Source organism: Epinephelus lanceolatus, chromosome 6, assembly GCF_041903045.1.
Source record: "Epinephelus lanceolatus isolate andai-2023 chromosome 6, ASM4190304v1, whole genome shotgun sequence".
Lineage (NCBI taxonomy): Eukaryota > Metazoa > Chordata > Actinopteri > Perciformes > Serranidae > Epinephelus > Epinephelus lanceolatus.
In genome coordinates this window covers 12400819-12420626 of record NC_135739.1, presented here as the reverse complement: position 1 = coordinate 12420626, position 19808 = coordinate 12400819, and the positions used below count along the sequence as shown (strand labels likewise).

General features: G+C 43.0%; 1 protein-coding gene across 2 annotated transcripts in view; it reads left to right on the top strand.

The window, feature by feature from the left end:
• ncanb (neurocan b) overlaps positions 1-19808 on the top strand; it is a 213021-nt gene that overhangs the window by 98050 nt on the left and 95163 nt on the right. For both annotated transcript variants that reach the window (XM_033621852.2, XM_033621853.2), the window contains exon 9: positions 1634-2857. In XM_033621852.2, coding sequence (XP_033477743.1) covers positions 1634-2857 — 1224 coding nt within the window. The remainder of the gene's footprint in view (positions 1-1633; positions 2858-19808) is intronic.

Here is a 19808-nt window from a genome sequence, read left to right as displayed (position 1 = left end):
CTTTGCAGAATACAGGAGTTGCTAGTCTACCTTTGCCTCAATTGGCTACCTTGTTTGTGTCATTGTATGACTTTTGGGTTAATTTTGATTCACTGAAGTCACATAAAAACACAAACAATCTAACAGATCGAGGCAGCAGTAGCCCACCAGCTCCCATGTGCTACGAGGTAAAATTACTGTTTTTGTCAAAGGAGTCTGGTGGCTTTGAAGAGAGCATAGATGACATGGTATTCTTAGTTGGCTGTAATGTGTTTTTACAGCTGCCCCCATCCATAGCAGTACATTGCTTACCTTCTGTGGTGGTACTTATGCCTGCTTCTTGAAACTGGGGGCACCCCAACTAACATCTACTGTATGTAAAAGCCCCGTTTCCACTGACCAGTACAGTATGGTTCAGTTCAGTTCGATACGCTTTTTTTCTGATTCCACTGTAAAAAGTTGTGGATGGTACCAATGGAACCGTTCCGTACCGGCCCCATTTTTGGTCCCCCCTCTGTTGGGGTACCTAGCACACAGATCTGGTACTAAAAGGTGGAGCTGTGAACACTGCAGTCTGTTGATTGGTCAATAGAGGACGGTCACTCTGCTCAGGGCTGAGTTGTGTCTGGTTTTGAAGCTCATGTACCCACTGTTCATACCGTGGAGAGTTTTATTAGACTGAAGCCATAAAATCAAAGGATGTTTTGCTGCCTCTCACAGCAGCTGGAGTCTGAGTAAAAAGTAACTTAATTTACTGGGCTGACTGCCGGTGACTTTTAAGGTGGAACGTTTACTTATAATGTTACTCAATGCATGAGTTGACAATGTAAATCAATCAGCACACCTTATATTTCAGGGTGACAACTCTGACCATTACTTTAGTTTTTATATGACATACACTTTTCGTAATGAGTGGATCTTCGTGCGTTTATATATATTAATTTCAACTGGATGTATGGATTATGTGAACTGCATATATTCTACAGCAACAGTAAACCCCTGAGCTTGCCTTAGAACGACTAAATACACAAACCTGCTATTTTTACATATTCCATCGCGAGAAATTTTCACCGCAGCCTTTGATATTTTGTTCAGACAAAGTTGGCGTGCAGCCTCATTCTGTAGACGATAAATGAGGTTCAGACTTCCATCTGTGTCACCAGTAATGAGGAAATACAGTGAGTGCTGGACAAAGCAGTGAGTGACAACAACCTCGCCCACATTTAAGAGTACTGTTTGCAGTGGAAACACTAGGGTCTAGGTACCATGTCTGAAGGGTTACCTTTGGTTCCAAAGGTGCCATACTGGAAGTGTTCACTGGAAACGGGGCTTAAGACACTCAATATGGATAAATACCTCACACAGCCCCACATCCAAAAACAACATATGCAGTAAAAGCAAATCAGTGAAATAGTCTATACATGACAGAAACCCATACCAGCCAGTGCTCACATTGCCATTCCCACTAGAGTCATGTTTTCATAATAATATTGAAACTGAGCTCCCTGTCATAGTTATATGGGGCTCATGTAAGCCAGGCTTGACTTTTAATTGCTAATTCCACATGCATTAAATTAAATCCACCCCGTCCTTCTTCCCGCCCCCGTAATGAAATCATATTAATTAGTCTGTTCTGTCTCTTTATTCCCTTCAGAATTCACTGCATCAGGACCCAAAGAGAGATCACCACCCAGTGAACATGTCAACATATCTGGCCCTCAGGGTCCCAGAGGAGGCCCGGCCTCTCCTCCCGCCCCCAGCACCCACTTTCAATGGGCCATCAAATCCATGCGTGGCTCCAAACTTGGCCCCCCTGGAAATGTGGCCTATGTGGGCAAACGTCCCACGTGGGAGCCTATGGAGGCCAAAGCAGGGCCACTTGAGGTGATAACCCTGCCCACTTCCCTTCGACAGGACAACCCAGAAAACTATTCAGGCCAAGGAAAGGACCAGGATGGAGAGGATCTGAGCACTCCATCAGCTGCCAGAACTGCATCAGGAGAGGAGAAGGAGATCGAGGGGAGCAGTGAAGGGAGCAACTTTCCTGGTGGGTTTGGATTGACAGGCAACAAGTTGGACAGCGACAGTGTCAAACTGAGTTCTGAAAAAAAGTCCTCACTCAGCCAAGGCCAGACTGAGGTTGTGACTGTGGCAGAGCACACCACTCTGTCCCAGTGGCAGCCGGTGCAGCAGCCCACCACCCCACCTCAGGGCCCCCAGGAGTCTGACACAGCAGAGGAGGCCAGGGGGGAGATCCTCTACATCCGCCGACCCACTGATACCATCTCCTCTGCTTCTTCATGGAGGGGAGAAAGTAGTTCAAATTCAGGTTTCACTCCTCTTTTTAGGAAGAACAGCAAAAACAATAGCAGAAAGGAGGTGGTGACTTCCACACCTGAAGCCCTAATGGAGGTGCTGACAACCACTGAGGTGACCACAGTGGAGCTTCTGACTACTAGAGACACGCAGAGGACGGATCCTATCACCAGAGCAATCACCACAGAAAATTCCTCAGAGAGCGCCACCTTAGAGGAGTCGTCTATTTCCATTTCTTGGGTTCGGGAAGAGACGGAGAAAACAACCCCCAACCCACAGGACCGTCTCTCAGCTACTCTAGCACCCGGATCTCAAACGACTACTGGTGTCATTCAGTTGACCACCTTCGCGTCAGACTCCAACGTTGGCGCCACACAAATGGAATCCAGGTCGGCAGTGTCTGAGTCCTTCATTGTTGGGAGTCGGTGGACACCTTTCAAAGGCATGAGCCCAAAGTCAGAGGAACACAAAGCTCCGGTGTCGACAGGCAACAAAGACAAAGACACAAACAACCCTTTTGGCATCCTTGTACCCAACTGGGCCTTTGGGCTAATCCCATCAGGTATGTGAGCTCCAGATGAATGAACTTCACTGTCACTGTTATCTTCGTGATTATGAGTGATTATTTAATCAGTAGCCATTCATTTAATTATGTACGCAGCTCCGTGAGAGACAGGAACATCACTCACTTCATCGCTGTCCTGAGGTGACATACAGTACAGTAACAGCAGTGCGTTAACGCTGCTGAATGCCCTCCAACCGAGTTCACAGCCTCTGCAAACCACCTCAGATATATACACCTCTCCTTCCTTACTGTGTCTGTCTCTTGTTGTTTCATTCTACATCTCCCCTCTCTCTCCTACTCTGACACGCATCATGCATTCTTAATCCAGGCTTGCCCTCTCTTCTCCCTTCCTTCCACGTTGGTTTAGAGAGACAGCACAGCGAGGCAGTGCACCAAGGTGAGACCAACTAGGTCTTAGCGAAGTAATTAGCGGGTCAGAGTGAGTGCAATTAGGTGAACTGGGGAGAGGCAGAGATCCTAGTCCCCAACAAATCAATGTAGACACAAACTACAAGATGGGACTTGTAATTGACTGTGGTCTCTTCTCCTTTCTCATTTTCAAGTTTGTCCATGTTCGCTCGGCTCGTTCTCTCGCGGCCGGCTCAACTTTCCCGTCTCGCACTCCATCCCGAACTTGTTGTTCACCATAATAGCGGTGTCTGTGCTGTTTGCCTCAGCGTGCTCTCATTGATTTCTTTTGATAGTTAATGGACCTGCTACTGTGACAGAAAACAACAGACTAAATAAACACAACAAACGCTATATTCCGAGGACCACTCGTCTCTTCCTCGGCTGAATTTGTAAACTAAACAGCCAAAATGTGTTTCCTTATGTTTAATGTCTTTGTCTGAAATGACTGAAATATTTATTGTGTGTTTCTGCCAAACTGCTAATGTCGCTCATTGATCCTCGGCTCAGTGCGTCTGGTATTTTCTGGGTTTTGAAAATACATTTTCAAAATTCTGACGCGGATTATTAGTCACCCTGCTCAGCAAAGTGCAAGACTTTTCTTTATAAGTCATCACATGGTAGAGATTCAGAAGCTGCATTTATATGAAGTCACTAGTCATGAGGGTAACAGCCTATTCAGAATACATGCATCTTATGTCAACACTTAGTCATTCAGACAAATATTTGCTTCTGTCTGTAGAAGTGGCGTTTACATCATTTTGCAATATGTTTGACAGATGAGCATTTGTCATGTGCTGTGAAATTCACAAAGAATGGATTGTGGCTGCTGGTAGCAACATGAATTGTGCATCACTTTCAGCGACAATCTGCCCTGTCTCGAGGGCCATTTCACAAAAGATATTGCGCTAATGATTTTACAGCGCAAATATGCCTATTAAGTTTTGCAGCTGAGTGCAGTTTGCCCTTTTATGCTTCTGATTGCAATTATCCATGTGGCAAAGTAGACATGTTGTCTTTGCATCAAGAACACAGTAGGCAGAACAACGGCAGAGAGGAAAAGAAATCTGAAATATTCACACCTTGAGCTAGAGGTCCTGACTGACGAAGTGCAGAGACATTCCTCAAAACTTGAGGCAGTCTGGAACGTCTGGGTGTGACATATGACGCCCCAAATAAATGCGCTTTAGTGACCACCAACTCTCTGAGGCGCTTAAAATTTCACTGTACCTGCATGTGGCTATTAGCACTGATCTTTGTGGATTGGACTGTTTTTGCAATGAGGCTCATTTGCATAGAAAGAGGCCAATTTTGCACCAAAGATATGCATATAATTTAGATACTGTGCAAATAGCACAGGAGCTCAGAGACGCTATTTGCTTGGCAGTGCAGTTAGGGGTGCATTTGAGAATTACAGAGTTTCTTTTTGTCTTATTTGTGCAGGTTTAGTGGCCACAAAAGCCACCAAATTCTTTTGTGAACTGATGGATTACTGAGCGCGGCTGCAGTGTAAGCGGGGCCCCGCTGGCCTTCACCTGCAAAATGTTAATCAAATTAAAACATTCTGATAAGGAAGAGACTCAAAATGACCATAAAGAGAGAAAAAAACAACCACAAAGAGATATGATGGAACAGCATAGAGACATGAAATAATGACAAAAACAGGCAAAAATACAAAGAGACCCAAGTCTCACACAACCCTGGCACACAGCATAATTACACACTGGCACAAAATGAACAAAAAAGGCACCAAATTAACACAAAACACAAAAACCACATCACCTCAATAGGACACAAAATAACCTCAAAGAGACCCAAACGTCTGCAAAAAGACAAAGTAACCACAAGGCCACAATATGGTTACAAACTGACACAAAACAAACAAAAAAGAAAAGATGCAAAATGACCTCAGAGAGAGAGAGAGACAAAATCACCTCAATAGGACACAAAATTACCTCAAAAAGACCCAATTGACTTAAAAAAAACACAAAACATCCGCAAGGAGATAGAAAGTATCCACAAGGATACACATTATATGATTACAAACTGGAACAAAATGACCAACAAGAGACACAAGATGACCTTAAAGAGAGAGAAAATCACCTCAATAAGGCACAAAATTTCCTTAAAGAGACCCAAACGACTGCAAAAGACACAAAACTATTTCAAGGAAACACAAAGCAACAACATGGACACACAATATGGTTACATACTGAAACAAAACAACCAAAAAAAGACACAAAATAACCTTAAAGAGACCCAAATGACTGCAAAAAGACACAAATCAACCACAAGGAAACATAAAACAACCACAAGGACACACAATATGGTTACAAACTGGAACATAACAACAAAAAAAAAGACACAAAATTACCTCAATAAGGCACAAAATCACCACAAAGAGACCCAAACGACTGCAAAAAGACACAAAACAACCACAAGGACACACAATATGATTACAAACTAGAACAAAACAACCAAAAAAAGAAACAAAATTACCTCAAAGAGAGACAAAATCACCTCAGTAAGGCACAACATAACCTTAAAGAGACCCAAACGACTGCAAAAAGACACAAATCAACCACAAGGACACACAGTATGATTACAAAGAGGAACAAAACCACCAAAAATGACACAAAATCACCTCAAAGAGACACAAACGACTGCAGAGAGACACAAAACAACTGCATGGAGACACAAAGCAACCACAAGGACACACAATATGGTTACAAACTGGAACAAGACAACCAAAAAAAGGACACAAAATCACCCCAAAGAGACACAAAAGTATCTCAATGGGACCCAGACAACCGCAAAAGACCCCCAAAAAACACAGAGAGACACAAAACAACCACAAAGAGACAAAAAGAAACCACAAGGACACACAATATAATTCCAAACTGGAACATAACAACCAAAAAAAGACACAAAATTACCTCAATAAGGCACAAAATCACCACAAAGAGACCCAAACGACTGCAAAAAGACACAAAACAACCACAAGGACGCACAATATGATTACAAACTAGAACAAAACAACCAAAAAAAGACACAAAATTACCTCAAAGTGAGACAAAATCACCTCAGTAAGGCACAAAATAACCTTAAAGAGACCCAAATGACTGCAAAAAGACACAAATCAACCACAAGGAAACACAAAACAACCACAAGGACACACAGTATGATTACGAAGAGGAACAAGACGACCAAAAAAAGACACAAAATTACCTTAAAGAGACCCAAACGTTTGCAAAAAGACACAAAACAACCACAGGGAAGGTGGAAAGGTGGTGGGGCCCTTTGCATTTCTGCACCCAAGGGTTTATTGTCTCCTTATCCGCCGTGGACTCCTGTATGTTTTTGGAATAGCTGTACTCTGTTTCTTTTTTTACCAGCTTGCCAACTTGACTTGATTCACCACTTGATTGTCCCCATTTTTTGGTCATTTACAAGCACTTTCTGCCAACAGTGAGCGTTCTCTGAGCAGTACATGTATGTCTTTCCCAGTGGAAACCATCTTTAGTCAAGTGATGTGTTCTAGTTGACAGGAGATGGTGAAGCGGGGGACTGCTTCCATTTAATAACAGCAGGAGGAGGATGTTCTGATAAAACTGCGTTTTCAGTAGAAAGGGCAGCCGCAAACCAATAATGGCGTGCACGTTCAACACAGGTGCAGTGCTGTGCTGAATGCTTAATGTGGATCACGGCCATGACACCGAGCTTATCATTTAATGCAGCGGACATATAATTGAGATTTCATTTGGAACAGAAAGATTTTGGTTTATGTAATTGCAGCTCAGGGACACTGGCTCTCTTCAGATTGAATGGTAGTTTGTTTATTACAAGAGGAAATTAAAAAAAAAAAAAAAAAAAACAGGAGTACGAGAGTACATTTTTCATCTTTATCAGTATTTCTGATACGGTGACATTTGAATGGACTGCGTGGCGCGTCACTCTTGTTGAGTGATTAGAGGCAGGAGACCCCTCCCACTGAGTGACCTTTCGTAGTTGTCAGTTATAGTACAGGGAAAATTACAGCAATGGTTGTCTGCACATTACAGCGGCGAGATAGAGACGGAGAGGAGGGAAAGGGCAGAGGGATGGACAGCTCTGGGAGAGGAGAGAGGAGAGAGGGGTGAGTGTGTCCTCTACGATGCTGTAGGTGGGAGTACATAAACCTCTTTAATCAATGATCAGAGACTACACTAACACAGTCCCGTGGGCCTCCAGAGAGCACGTTGTTTCTCCTCATCTTTTCTCTCCCTGCTTCCCTCCTTTCTTTCTTTACATTTCTGTACTTCCCTCCGATCCTCATTTCTTGTTTGTTATCAGGCCAGTCTCAGCTCCTCTGTGTCCTATTTGGCCATATATCAGAGTGATAAGACACTGGTATATAACACAACATCCAGCTTTCCAATTCCCCATTGCTTTGGCCTCCAGCTAAACCCACACAGATGGGTGGACACACACACACACACACACACACACACATAAAAAGTAAATGTATGTGAAGAAGCACCAGCATGCCAAGCTTCTCAGGAGTAAACCTCGATAATCCACCCCACATGTCGCGCCATCACATAAACACACACACACACACTGAACATGTCTTAATCCCTCTCTCCGAACACTGCGAGAAAGTAAACACGTCTCATTTTATTTCTTTTTTAATTACTCATATCTTCATTTCCATATTGTATAATCCTAAAGTCAGTATTTATTGAAGTTTGTAACACCTCATAAAAAAGTTACAAAAGTGGCTTTGGGTCCAGAGAATCCCCAGCAGGCGTGGAAATTTACCAAATGGCTCAGAGCGCCGGTGTCCAGCCGTGCGGGGTGACAAAGCACGGCGGGGCGGATACAGTAACGTGGGCTGTCTATCCAGCCTTTAAATTACCAATGCCAGTCTGATACCCTGGCAAACACGGAACAGGATGCCTCTGAGTTATTGCCTTCTTGACTAAAGCCTTGTCCCGGGCTCAAGATGGATCAGACCTCTGGCAACATCAATAACACAGCAGCCAGCCCTCAACCAAATTAGAGTGTTAAATTTGGAGGAGAAGAGCCAGTAGGTTGAATGTGTGTGTGTGTGTGCGTATTTGGAGATGGAGGGGGGAAGAAGGAGATAAATGGAGACAGGGGCAGGCTGGGGTGGCATATTATCAGTATGGGTCTGTGGATAGATGTTCAGTTTGTCTGCTGGCTGTTGGAGTCCTTGGATAGGCTGTCTGGAGCAGTGAGAGGGCACATTCTCGATGCTGCATATAGAAGTCTATTGATTTTCCTGCCTCTCCCTCCTTGTGTCTCCAATCTTCTTTTTCTCTATTCTTCTTTCCCTCTCCTCTGCGTCTCTCCCTTACTAGCCTTTTTTTGTTCCTCGCTCTCCCTCGCTCCCCATCTCCCTGACTTTATGTCTTTTATTACTCCTCTGGTCATTGTTATGACTCTCGCTGGCATAATGTTTTGATAGCCTCTTGAACTCCAATGTGGTACACCACAAGGCTGTCAATTGCCGTCTAACCGTGTCTGTCCCCCGTACGATCCTCAGCAGGATCCTCGTCACTGGCTTTTAAAAAAAAAGAAAAAAGAAAAGGAGTCACCTCCCTTAAATCCATCCACTGCCTAATCTGCCATCCCACTATCCGCTTCTTGTCTCCAAGTTTCTCTTCTTCTTTCTTTTCATGGTGTAATTCCTCCATTTTTCCATATCAAACACTCCTGCTGAATCTAATCCTGTGCTATTGGCTGCTGCATATTAAATGAATGGGATTTGTTAAAGAACAGCCTTGAGGGACACTGGGCTCCGGCGTGGTGTGGGATGAAACGGCGTTACACACCACTCTGTGCTGACTGAGCACGGGCTTTTTTGTATCCAGTGAACCAGGGGAATAACGAAGCAACCAAAGTGTTGAAAATGAGCTTAAGTACACTGTGGTGAGAAACCACACTGAGCCTTTCTGTGTACATCACTGAGGGTTGATAATGACAATGCATTTTAAAATCCACTGAATTCGCTTCATGTCCGTACTGTCAAACTCTCTGAAAACACCTGTCTGTATCCCTGGATAAAATGGTGGTGCCTTTCTCAGCAGGGTGAAGGCTGTCCGCTCTTATTAAGTCAGGCCAGTCTTAAAAACAAAACCCTGTTTATTACAAAAGCATCCAAATCTCACCATTGGCTCTCATTGAAAGTAATCAATGCTGACTCATCATACTGGCGAAGACAAATGTCCTCGCTGGACTTGCATGCTTCATTTTTACCTACATACGTTCTTATGGTGCCAACATGGAGGACAATGTTGCTAAAGCTAGCTGTGTCTTGTTCCCTTATCATAACCTACACAAAGTCAGCACCTTCAGATTATTGGAAGCTCTGGCTCCAGGTAAACAGAACACTGTGGCTGGCGATGCTAATCTCATATTGTGGGTAATGGACTCGTTATTACTCGGTGTGTTGTTTAACCCTGAGGCAACAGGACTGGCATCATAAAGTGATTGGCAGACAGGAGCGGTGACTGTAGACCAGGCCACAAACTGAAACCGGTTGCTCTCTCAGAGTCTTTCGACGCTGTAGAACAGGGAGAAACTCTGTCCATGAGGTTTGGCCAGTACTATCGTGGACAGGCCTCCTGTCAAGCCTATAGTGCCTGTAACATCTAGAGCAGTGATACTCAACTTACAAGTGGGCCAAATCTGGCCTGTGATAGGGTGCCAGTTGGCCCGCCAACAATTTTTTTATTCACAATGAAAATAAACTGGTGCACAATGGGATTTTGTGTGTGTGTGTGTGTGTGTGTACACTTTGAATTTAAATAAGGTGGCAGAGTGCATTAAATAAACATCAAAATAGAGCTTGTTTATCCGAAAGAGAAAAAAAAAGTGCCAGAGGAGGATCTCTTGCACCTGCCAACGGCGGCCAAGGCTAAGCCCAGAATGTCCTCAAATCCTAGAAATGCCCCTCTGTACACCTGACCTGCGTGGATTTTTCTCTGGGCAAAGATGAATAAGGACAGCAAACGTTAAGAGGTGGAAAACAGGCACTTCCTTTATTATATACACTGGTAAATATTATGAATGTTTCCTTATCAACTAGCCCCTGGCCTCCTGTCATTTTGTGAATATGGCCCGGGGGCAAAGCAAGTTGAGTGCCTCTGACTTTAGACTTTAGCAGAAATAAGATGGTGTAACTTTCCGCCATGTCTCTCTACAAGAGACCTTCTATCTGCAAGTTTGGTTTCTTTAAGGGTACACTATGCAGGATTTTCCTATAAACAAGGGGATAGACTCCCTCTCAATCTTCACTTATGACCTACTAGATGTGTGGCAGTGTATCTGTCTGCAGAGACTCTGTCCTCTGCCCGTGTTTTCTTATGTTTTGCTTATTTTGCTGTGGTCTGGATGTTGTTGGGTGCAGAGCACAGGTGAGAACTTTATAAAATAGGTAGTGACCAGGGATCTTATTTATAAAGCAATGCGTAGGATCCATACTAACAATGTACGTACAGACAAAGCCAGAAATGGTGCCCGCCAAAAAATCTTCAACAATTTCTACAAGCACCTTCCACCTTATCATGTGTGTTGCCAATTTCCTGTCTCTAAAATGTTTGTAAGCATGGGTCAAAGTTTCTCCCATCAAGTCTGCTTTTATAGATCACAACTTTTGCATGGGAAGTGCCGTACGCCTCTTTAAGGCCTTGTTTAGTGTGTTCATGAATGAGCCCCCTGGTGCCAGGCCGTGAGCAGCATGCATCCAAGAAGATGCTTTGAAAACTGCGGACACAAATATAGCAAGGCGATATGGCAATCTAGGAAAACTTTAACTTTTACTTTCATTGGCAATAGTGGTAAGAATAGTAACCAGTTATTTTCTGCCTTGTTTACCTTTAACTGGGGATGTCTTGGAGCTAAGTTAGTAAATTAGGCAAGGCTAGAAGCTAAGCTAACAGGGCAATAATAAAAGCAACACCTCTGATGCTGGAGCACGGTCTTACTCTGAAGTCGTCGAAATCTGGTGCTTGGGCAGTGGCTTGCGGCGTCAGAAACCAACAAAAAAAAGGCATCCTTTAACGCACCCAGCAGCGTCAGGAGGAAATGAGGCGGGACAATGACGATACTTAGGTCAGCGAACATCTGAGCGGGGATGGGTCCATCAAACACTGACTTTCACCCGAGAGCGGTGTTTGCCGCCTGTAAGATTGTAAAGCCAAACCCTGATCTTTTTTCCTAAAACTCACCACTTGTTTTTGACGCCTAAACGTCAATTTGCAACTGACGCAGCGCGTGTATTTTGAAAGAGACTGTATGTAAACGGCAAATTTTCTGTGAAAATGGAAGTGTATCTTGAAAGAAGACAACTTGACACGGTGTCCCAAAAGATCAATGACCATCACACCCAGGGTACCTTTCACGTCGTATGTGGACGTGGAAAGTCCATGACCAAAGCATCAATATGTGAGGTCGGAGTGAGAATGTGTTGGATGCTGAGATTGTATTGAAAATGAAAGGTAACAAATCTAATATGATGTAGACCAAGCCCAGAAAGGATAATAGTCAGTAAGAAGAGTGAGGAGATTTAAACAGAATATGGAGGAGGGAGAGAGCTTATAGACAGAAGTCTCTAGGAAGTCCATATGTGCGTTACAACATGTACATCATGTCCAATTTGCCACGTTTAATTTGTTCTCACAGCCATTTTCGGCATTCAGGAAGTGTTGTCTGCTGTGTGTGTAAGAAAAGCAGCTCATGAAACTGAGTCTCTCCATGGACCAAGTCAAATTTGCTGTGCCTGGAAAGGTCATTGAACATCACAGCAATATGAAAGGCAAATATTTGCAGTTTTGCAAAGTGCTGTTGGTTTTAAAACTGTTAAAATAAAACACACAGGGAATAAATTATTCAGTGCGGGAATTTCTGTGTAGCAGGTGAAAAGCTCAAGTAAAATATCAACATTCACTGACATTTTGGGGAATAGAAAGTGCTGATTTATATATGTAAAAGTCAATGAAACAAACTGCAATTTTTGTAAAGCTAATGCACCATCAAAATTTTGGGTTTAATATTCTGCAGTGAGCCTAAAAAAACACGGAAAAGCTGTCTTAAACAGGCATTTTTACGACATCATAAAAATGCTTTATTATCTTTGCTGCCACAACAAAACCTGGTGATTATTCAGCCTCTAGGAGCCCCATCACAGGCAGCTGTATTTTATTTTCTAGATTGCATGACCCAGAGCTCCCATTATGGCAGATGAATAACTAAATCTCTTGACTGTTACTGGTGGCAGATCCACAGCAGAACTGCAAAACAAGTTTTGTTGTTGTTTTTATGAATATTTTCGCACATCACAGCCCTCTAAAGATCAGTGGGGTGGCAGACCAAAGTGCTATGTTAACTTCAGTAACACTAACTATGGATGCGGAGCTCCAATTTTCCCTGTGCACAACATATGCTTTTTAATCATGTATTTGTTTTGTTAGTGGAGTGCCTTCTGCTCACATATGCACAAATCATTGTTCCGAGAGAATCTGTAGTTCTCTAACATTCAACTTTCCATAACTTCACAGTTTTGGATTGGAAGTTTACAATAATCGTTGCTATCCCCATATCAGCCAAACATGGGGGACATTTATTCCAATTGGCATTTAGGGAAGACACAGTCAAACCAACTGGCTCAATGAGGAGTAAAACTTCTAAGTAAAACATTCCGCCACACACAGATGAAACCATCAACTGCTGCAACTGTTGGAACATTCAGGCGTCGTCATCGCCTCTGATTTTATTGTAGTCATTTTCATTTAGCCGCCTCTGTAAACCAGATAAGAGAAGACCTCTGCTGAGCCATATGTCACCCCATTAAAAACACAGACAGGGATTTACCGAGAAGGGTTGTTTTTTTTTTCCCTACTTCCTCCACGATGAATCCCTATCTGAGTTTTTATTGTCAGGCACAGCCTTAGGGCCCCTGAGGGTGCGTAGAGTTTCATAAAGCTCCGAACAACATCACCTCTGTGCACCACCGATTGGGAAATGATGGGAGGGATGGATGGAGACAGAGAGCTTGACAGGGTGCTGTCAGAGGGAATATAATCCTGTGTGTGGACTCATTGTGTGGCTGTGCACTAACCTGGACGTGGTTATGTGGGTAACCGTTACAATGGAGCATTCAGGCGCTATCAGATTAGACGTCTCAATTCCTGTTAGCGAAAGAATATTTCACCTTTCTATCTGTATCTAGCAGGTCTGTCCTTGTAGAGGGCAAAGAATGGAGACAAACTACCAGCACGCAGCCATGTTGTTTTTCACATCAGTTTCCAACACACTGCTTTTATTACCTCTAAACGAGAGGGCTGTGGATATAGATTTATTATGATGTGAAACTGCTCAGCAGACACACTGGAAATAGGGGCTCTATTACGCCTGTAGCAAACCCAACAAGATTTGAATAGCAGCGTCCCTGAGATGCTACTTTCCTGCTTTCATTCTCCATTTGCAGTCAGACTCACCCAGTCACACATGCAGGCGCACGCCGTCGAAAAATGGAGCTGCCTGTCATCAAGGTTAACAGTAAAATGTTTGATTTCAAATTGAGGTATTTTCTAGCTACAGAGGAGTGGCAGCGGAGAGGATGAGTGCACCCAGCTGGGGTTTTTCGAGCTGCCAGATTGCCTCACTGACTTCCCTCCCTCTCGCTGAAAGCAGAGCGGAGCAGTGGCAGGGGTGCTTGGCTCCTAGCGTCAGTCACAACGCATCATGCAGGAGCCGGCCCACAGCGGGTCGAGGGGCCTCCTCGTGTAGGGCATGTCAGATACACCCACAAATCTGTCCCAGCAGGGAGGATTCATAGACGGGAAAAGGGGAGGGAGGTTTTCTTAAGCAGTGCGGGTGGTGGATATGAAGGTGTAAATTACAGAATCTGTTGGGCAATAAAGAGAAAGGGTGTTTGCAAATTGCAGAGGTGGCTTGGAGGAATTTTTGGGAAGCAAGCTTCTTTTCATAGTTTGTGCTGGCAGGAGCACTGTGAGGTCAGGTCATGTAAAGTAGTTCTTCTTTGTCGAGTTTTAAACAGGTCTCCAGGCAAACTCTCCTGCCCAGAGCTTGCTTCTGCTAATAGCACTGCTCTGCTGTCAGAACAACTTCTTGATGGTAACCACAGTGGAATACGAACAAGCAGGCGAGGGAGTATGAGATCCCCAATCTGTGTGTGTGTGCTTCTCTTTCTGACTTGGGGCTTCATGTAATTGCATATTTGCCACAAACACAACACACTCGGTCATGTGTGCAAGGTCAGTGAAGGTGTGTCCAGGCATACTTGTTATTTTTGTTTGTATTTGCACAGCACAATATGTGCAAAAGGTTTAGGAGAAGTAGAATGTAAACAGCGGGGTTCGGTGATTAATCTTTGTCCTCTCAGCCAGTCACATTACTGGGCTCACCTGTTTTAAGTCCTGCCAATCACAGTGGGGCATGATAAGAAAAGAATCTCCCCAAAAGGAGAAAAGAGAAGAGTGCAAATCAGCCTTTTTCCAAACAGGAAACAAATATTGTTTTCTGTGAGCAGCAAGACACAAATACATATCACCATAAATGTGTTGCCAAGGGCAGATGATGCGCCTCTGTAAGTCAAAGTTATATTTGTGGAGATATTGAATGTCTGGTCAGATTTTTTTTCCCATAGAGATGCAAGGTTTTATTCTGAAACACAATGATCCACACTTACTATTCTGTGCAGGTACTGCTTGATTCCTGAATCACCCCTTTGAGATTTCACCAAGACAATCACACAGCCAGAGTCGTACAGTAATTGCAGTATATTCCCATTAAAAATTGCATTTTAAAAATCGGAGGAGATACTTTCTCCCGTGTGTGCTTTTCCCCGTCGTCATTATAATCACGGTAATGAATTTGATTTTGAGTGCCTTTTATGTAACCCAAGGACACTTCACATACAGAAAAAAGGGAAAAAAAAAACAAAAAACGTGTTAATGAAAAATCTTGGATAAAAAGGTTTAGATTTAAAACAGAAATAAACCCTTACATTGCAGACTGAGGCAGCTCGTGTGGTTGCTTTGCAGCCGACTGTTGTTGGTTGTGTATGATTTTATCGAGGTAACCACAGTGGGTCATTGTGCAGTTTGACGTGGCACTTTTCAAGAAGAAACTGCAGATACACAGATGCAGTCCGTCCTGTTGCCTTCAGGTGGTTGTATGGAGATAGCAGATAACAGAAAGAATTACTCATAACACAGCTCGTTTTACCCACATTCTGCTGTAATCACTTCATGGTTGTATTTTGGAGGCTGATCTGAATCTATAAAGTGGTCGGACAGTGTTGAATCAAAGTGTTTATGGCTGTTATTCAGGATCATTTTGTACAGGCTTATGGTGCTGCATGATCAACTAAGTAACACACAGACACAGAGTGTAAGACAGAATACCAACTAGGGGTGTGCCATATCATCTCATACACGATAATAACAGTATAATTTTTAATATCATATAAAAAATTGATGTGATACTCGCAGTATTTTGATTTGTTGACATATTGACGTCTTAGTGTTACCCACGGCAACAACAAGCATGGCTAAAAGCAAAATTATGACCCACTCAAAGGTGGTTCCAAAAAGAGGAGCAGCTTCAGTAGTGTGGAATAAACTGTGACGTCCTGAATGTTTTATGAACAGCCCCGGACTTCTCAGACTCTTTAGCGAGTTACCGCTCAGAGGGAACTCATTCAGCGGCTCCTCTGGCAGCAGCACAGCGTCTTTCCCTCTTCTCTCTCACACGGGAGTTGGTGATTTTGTCATAAACCTTTGGTAATGTAAACCCTCGATGACGCTCGCGGCTCTATGAAAAACGTACATGTGAATGTGTGATAGTTCTGGTATCATAATGGCCTATCACAGGTCACAGCTTGATGATTAGAGGAGAAATGGCAGAGCATAAAGGTCCAGGTGATAAAAAAAAAAACCCTGACTCAGTCATTTAGGATTTGCTAAAAAAAGGAAATCACCTGTTGATTTATATATATAGAGCCCGGGGACATTTTTTTTGTTTTTGGGAGCTGTTTAAATGTGTAATTTGTGGTCATGTTTTTTTTTTTTTGTTTGTTTTTTGAAATATTAATATTATATACATAATCTGAATAATTAAAGAAATTAGAGATAATTTTGCTTAGTTTTTACTGAATATTTGAAGGCAAACTCTTAGGTTAACATGTTAGCCTCCACTGAAGGCGATTTACAAGGGGGAGGGAATTTGATTTTTCCCTAACCAATCAGTAGAGATCAACGACTCACCCAGAATCTGACGTCATTAGTATCCATGCATCAGGGGTGCTGAAAATAAGCGAGCATTGCCCGTTTAAAATGCCTCCGTCGTCGTGCACGCCCAGCTGCATCACCGTTAAATCCAGTTTAGCAGCTTCCTTAATTTGGTCCTCCATTAACACGAGTAGTGGCGAAATACCTCAATAGCATCGTTAATGTGGCCTGTAGGATCTGTAGCAGTCACCATTGTTGCTATCCTCACCAGTTACCCACCGGCGTACAGCTTGACATCAGCGTGGCGCTGATTGGCTAATCGCTAGACCCGCCCCCACCCCCGGCGTTCATTGGTCCGTCCATCGTTTGGATGAGATAAATCGCAAATTCATTGCAGTATGCCAGACCAGAGATGCAAGCCTACTCAGTTGAGTGGGCAGGGTCTATGGTCTGGAACCAGGCTATTAACATGTTAAACTATATCACTTATTTTGTTGCAATTCTATTTTCTTTTTTTACTAATTTGTCATATCGTCAAGAATATCATTATTGCAAAAATACCCTGAAATATCACAATATTATTTTAGGGCCATATTGCCCACCCCTAATACCAACACCTCCACTGCACTTATTTATCTGTATGTAGCTCTTATCTGTCACACCTAACCTCCAACGTTCAGACCATACCTGCTGAGCAGGGCATGAAAATATCAGGCTAACAGACAAAGTGCATGTCAAGATCAAGAACCAACCCAATCGCCAGAATAAATGTTGGAATTGTACATTTCTGCAAATCACAGATGTGTAACATTTGTACTTTATTGTATGTGGATACACTGAAACTTTACGTTTCTTTATGGTTCAACAAAGCTGTGGTTAACCAAGCACCAAACTAATGAAGCTAATGGAAGTGCCAAAACCGCAGTTCATTGAATGGCCACTTGAGGCTGGCTCCAAAAGTGAGTCAATCCTCACAGACTCCCGTGTTTAAATGCACAACTTGATAGCGAAAATGAATATGTTTAAAAACGGTTTTGTTTTCTACAGCTTATTCAAAATTCATGACAACTGTACAGGGGGTGAATTTTCTATATAACTCACCTGTTAACATTTTATTAGGGTTTAAAGTTAGGCATAATTCAGGGCGTGGCCACTTTGATAAGCAGGCTCCATCCTCTCGCTTTACTCTAGAGAAAACAAACTGACGGTACACAAACCAGTGAGTGATGTCATGGTGGCTACGTCTATTATTCTATACAGTCTGTGTCTTTACCATGTGGATAGGTTTAGGCTAATAACCACCTCTGTTAGGAAAAGATCATGTTTTAGCTGCCCATACTCATTTTTGGTGCCACAGTCACCGCTGAAAATGCCATGATGTCTTGCTAAAAAACAACAAGTTTGCTTGTTTGTTGGTCTCAAACAGTCGTCTGCAGCTTGGCAGCCGTCTTGCCTAGGTCACACACCATCCACCATTCCCTCCACCCACTGATGACAAAGTACATGTAATCAGAATTGCGTCACTTTAAAAACGTTGATAGGATATGCATAAAACATACAAAGGTAACATATCCGTGGTTTACAGAAACTACCCAACTGGCTTTGTGCTTCTTACAGCACTTTGTGCACCATTATGAAAATCTCAAGAGCACGTCTACATGACTAATTGCTCTTGAAATAGGAACTCAGCCTTTATCTGGGTATACGTCCCTCATTTAATTTGAGGGCATTGTAATCAAGTATACATGCATGTTCAGCACACAGTGGACACGCTGGATGTGTAACAATACACGTTCTTTTCAGTAATCATGTAAGTCACAATATGAATAATGCATGATACATCACTGACAGTAATTGTCACTTTCAGCCTTGTGTGCGTATGGAATATTGTTGGATAATTTAAAAAAGGCGAAATGCGGTTGATTCAATATTCTCATTTCCCAAAGCCCTGAAAATGAGAGCGAAGACACATTGAAGAGAAGAGGGGGAAAAATATCCAAGGTGGATAGAATGTGTTTGTGATGATAAGCCAGGATGGATTATTTTCTTGCCACTCTGACAGCCCAGATAATGCAATTTATTTAGGACGAATGGAGACGCCACAAGTGCCGCTCTTGTAACAATAGACTCTCAATTTCTTCGTCAGTCTCACCGTGCAGGCCCGCTGAATCGGGCTGTATTGAATTGCTGGCATGTTACTCCTCCCCGGTCCTCTCCTCCCCTGATTCAGTGTGACGCTCGGTTCACGAGGTGCTCACTAAGAGCGCATCGACTGCTTTCTGCTGTCTCAGGCTTCTGGCACTGTAGCTAATTGCAAGTGTCATGCTTTTTCATAGTTTGTGTGTGCGTGTGTGTTTGTATGTGTGTGTATGTGTTTGCTTGTGCAGAGAGGAGGAAAACATTTAATGCAGTTGAAAAGAGGTGAAGCTGAAACCAGAAAGGACTGAATCGAAATAGAATCAGAAACTTTATCTGTGAATTTTTATTGCACTTTCGCATATTTTGAATATGGAAGAATATTCTAACTTATAAATGTTATTAAACTTCAGAGGTGGGATCAAGTCATTGTTATGCAAGTCCAAAGTAAGTCTCAAGTATTTGCACTTAAGTCAAAAGTCAAGACAGGCAAGTCCTGAGTTAAGTCCTAAGTGTACACTGACCATTTCCAAGTTCAGTGTCCTAAACTTTTAGTTTCAAGTCCTACACAAAACATAATGCCCACTCCACCAAATGTCATACCATTTTAACAACTCCACCATGAATGGTTTGTTGGAAGTTGTTGCGTCTCCATCTGTAATTTTCAACCTGCATGTTTTGCTTACCGTAGTTGGGTTCTTGTTAAAAACCGTGTGGTTTTTGTACCAAAATGAAATTATCTTTGGTATAATTTTTTCCAACTTGTCTTCAGTAACATATCCTTAGGGTGCTTTCACACCTGCCCTGTTTGGTTCCATTCGATTGAACTCAAGTACGTTTGCCCCCTCAGTGCGGTTCGTTTGGGCAGGTGTGAACACAGCAATCGCACTCGGGTGTGCACCAAAACAACCAAAGCAAGACCTTCTTGAAGTTGTGGTCTCAGTCTGGTTACAAACAAACTCTGGTGCGGTTTGTTTGTGGTGAGAACGTGTTCGGACATTGTTTGGGTTAAACATGAGCATGTTACAGTCCTGGAGGATTATTAATGTGCACCTCCTCCTGTACTGCCTTAATATGCACATTCAGCACATCCAATGCATCAAAACATTGTTTTCTAGTTGGAGCCGCGCCTCGTTTTCAAACTG